General features: G+C 55.3%; 1 protein-coding gene across 1 annotated transcript in view; it reads left to right on the forward strand.

Annotated features, from left to right (window-relative positions):
- The window catches only part of MED14 (mediator complex subunit 14), a 37226-nt gene that overhangs the window by 34608 nt on the left and 118 nt on the right, over window positions 1-2500 (forward strand). The window contains exon 6 of the mRNA XM_061579903.1: window positions 409-645. Within this exon, the coding sequence (XP_061435887.1) occupies window positions 409-645 (237 nt within the window). The remainder of the gene's footprint in view (window positions 1-408; window positions 646-2500) is intronic.

Here is a 2500-nt window from a genome sequence, read left to right on the forward strand (position 1 = left end):
GTGGTGGTGGCGGTGGTGGCGGTGATGGTGGCAGTGGTGGTGGTGGGGGTGGTGGTGGTGGTGGCGGTGGCGGTGGTGGCGGTGGTGGTGGCGGTGGTGGGGGTGGTGGTGGCGGTGGTGGTGGCGGTGGTGCCTTTACCCTGCGCATTCTCCACTCCCAGCCTCTTATTGTCATCACCAAGGCTTCTCCACTGCTGGATGGAAGATCAATGTGATGGTGATGATGTCTCTACCCTCTAATCCACGTGTTCCTCTCTGTCTCTACCCTGGGGGATCTCTCATCCACGTGAGAAGAGGGTTTCCCCTTTTTTCTGGCAACAAAACAGCTGTGTTCAGATGTTGAAACACCAAACTGAAACCTTTAACGAGGAATCACGTCACTGCATTAACCACAATACCTGTGGTCAGAATGCAAACAAACAACATCCTCTGATAATATTTCCATCGTCCTTGACACTGATCCCCGTGTTCCTGATCCACGTGTTCCTGATCCCCGTGTTCCTGATCCACGTGTTCCTAACCCACGTGTTCATGATGTACGTGTTCCAGGTCCACGTGTTCCTGATCCACGTGTTCCTGACCCACGCGTTCATGACCCACGCGTTCCTGATCTACGTGTTCCTGACCCATGTGTTCCTGATCCACGTGTTCCTGACCCACGTGTTCATGACCCACGTGTTCCTGATCCACGTGTTCCAGGTCCACGTGTTCCTGACCCACGTGTTCCTGATCCACGTGTTCCTGACCCACGTGTTCCTGATCCACGTGTTCCTGATCCACGTGTTCCTGACCCACGTGTTCATGACCCACGTGTTCCTGATCCACGTGTTCCAGGTCCACGTGTTCCTGACCCACGTGTTCCTGACCCACGTGTTCCTGACCCACGTGTTCATGACCCACGTGTTCCTGATCCACGTGTTCGATCCACGTGTTCATGACCCACGTGTTCCTGACCCACGTGTTCCTGATCCACGTGTTCCTGGCCCACGTGTTCCTGACCCACGTGTTCCTGATCAACTTGTTCCTGACCCACGTGTTCCTGATCCACGTGTTCCTGATCCACGTGTTCCTGATCCACGTGTTCTTGATCCACGTGTTCCTGATCCACGTGTTCCTGATCCACGTGTTCCTGACCCACGTGTTCCTGATCCACGTGTTCCTGATCCACGTGTTCCTGACCCACGTGTTCCTGATCCACGTGTTCCTGATCCACGTGTTCCTGATCCACTTGTTCCTGATCCACGTGTTCCTGATCCACGTGTTCCTGATCCACGTGTTCCTGATCCACGTGTTCCTGATCCACTTGTTCCTGATCCACGTGTTCCTGATCCACGTGTTCCTGATCCACGTGTTCCTGATCCACGTGTTCCTGACCCACGTGTTCCTGATCCACTTGTTCCTGATCCACGTGTTCCTGATCCACGTGTTCCTGACCCACGTGTTCCTGATCCACGTGTTTCTGACCCACGTGTTCCTGACCCACGTGTTCCTGACCCACGTGTTCCTGATCCACGTGTTCCTGATCCACTTGTTCCTGACGTACGTGTTCCTGACCCACGTGTTCCTGATCCACGTGTTCCTGATCCACTTGTTCCTGATCCACTTGTTCCTGACCCACGTGTTCCTGACCCACGTGTTCCTGACCCACGTGTTCCTGATCCACGTGTTCCTGACCCACGTGTTCCTGACGTACGTGTTCCTGACCCACGTGTTCCTGATCCACGTGTTCCTGATCCACGTGTTCCTGATCCACTTGTTCCTGACCCACGTGTTCCTGACCCACGTGTTCCTGACCCACGTGTTCCTGATCCACGTGTTCCTGACCCACGTGTTCCTGACGTACGTGTTCCTGACCCACGTGTTCCTGATCCACGTGTTCCTGACCCACGTGTTCCTGACGTACGTGTTCCTGATCCACGTGTTCCTGACCCACGTGTTCCTGACGTACGTGTTTCTGATCCACGTGTTCCTGACGTACGTGTTCCTGACCCACGTGTTCCTGATCCACGTGTTCCTGACGTACGTGTTCCTGACCCACGTGTTCCTGATCCACGTGTTCCTGACGTACGTGTTCCTGATCCACGTGTTCCTGACCCACGTGTTCCTGATCCACGTGTTCCTGACCCACGTGTTCCTGATCCACTTGTTCCTGATCCACGTGTTCCTGATCCACGTGTTCCTGACCCACGTGTTCCTGATCCACGTGTTCCTGACGTACGTGTTCCTGATCCACTTGTTCCTGACCCACGTGTTCCTGACCCACGTGTTCCTGACCCACGTGTTCCTGATCCACGTGTTCCTGACCCACGTGTTCCTGACCCACGTGTTCCTGACCCACGTGTTCCTGACCCACGTGTTCCTGACCCACGTGTTCCTGACCCACGTGTTCCTGACCCACGTGTTCCGACCCACGTGTTCCTGACCCACGTGTTCCTGACCCACGTGTTCCTGACCCACGTGTTCCCCCGTGTTCCTGATCCACGTGTTCCTGACCCACGTG

This window comes from Lethenteron reissneri, chromosome 70 (genome assembly GCF_015708825.2).
Source record: "Lethenteron reissneri isolate LAM-NWPU_2019-01 chromosome 70, ASM1570882v1, whole genome shotgun sequence".
In the NCBI taxonomy this organism is placed as follows: Eukaryota; Metazoa; Chordata; class Hyperoartia; order Petromyzontiformes; family Petromyzontidae; genus Lethenteron; species Lethenteron reissneri.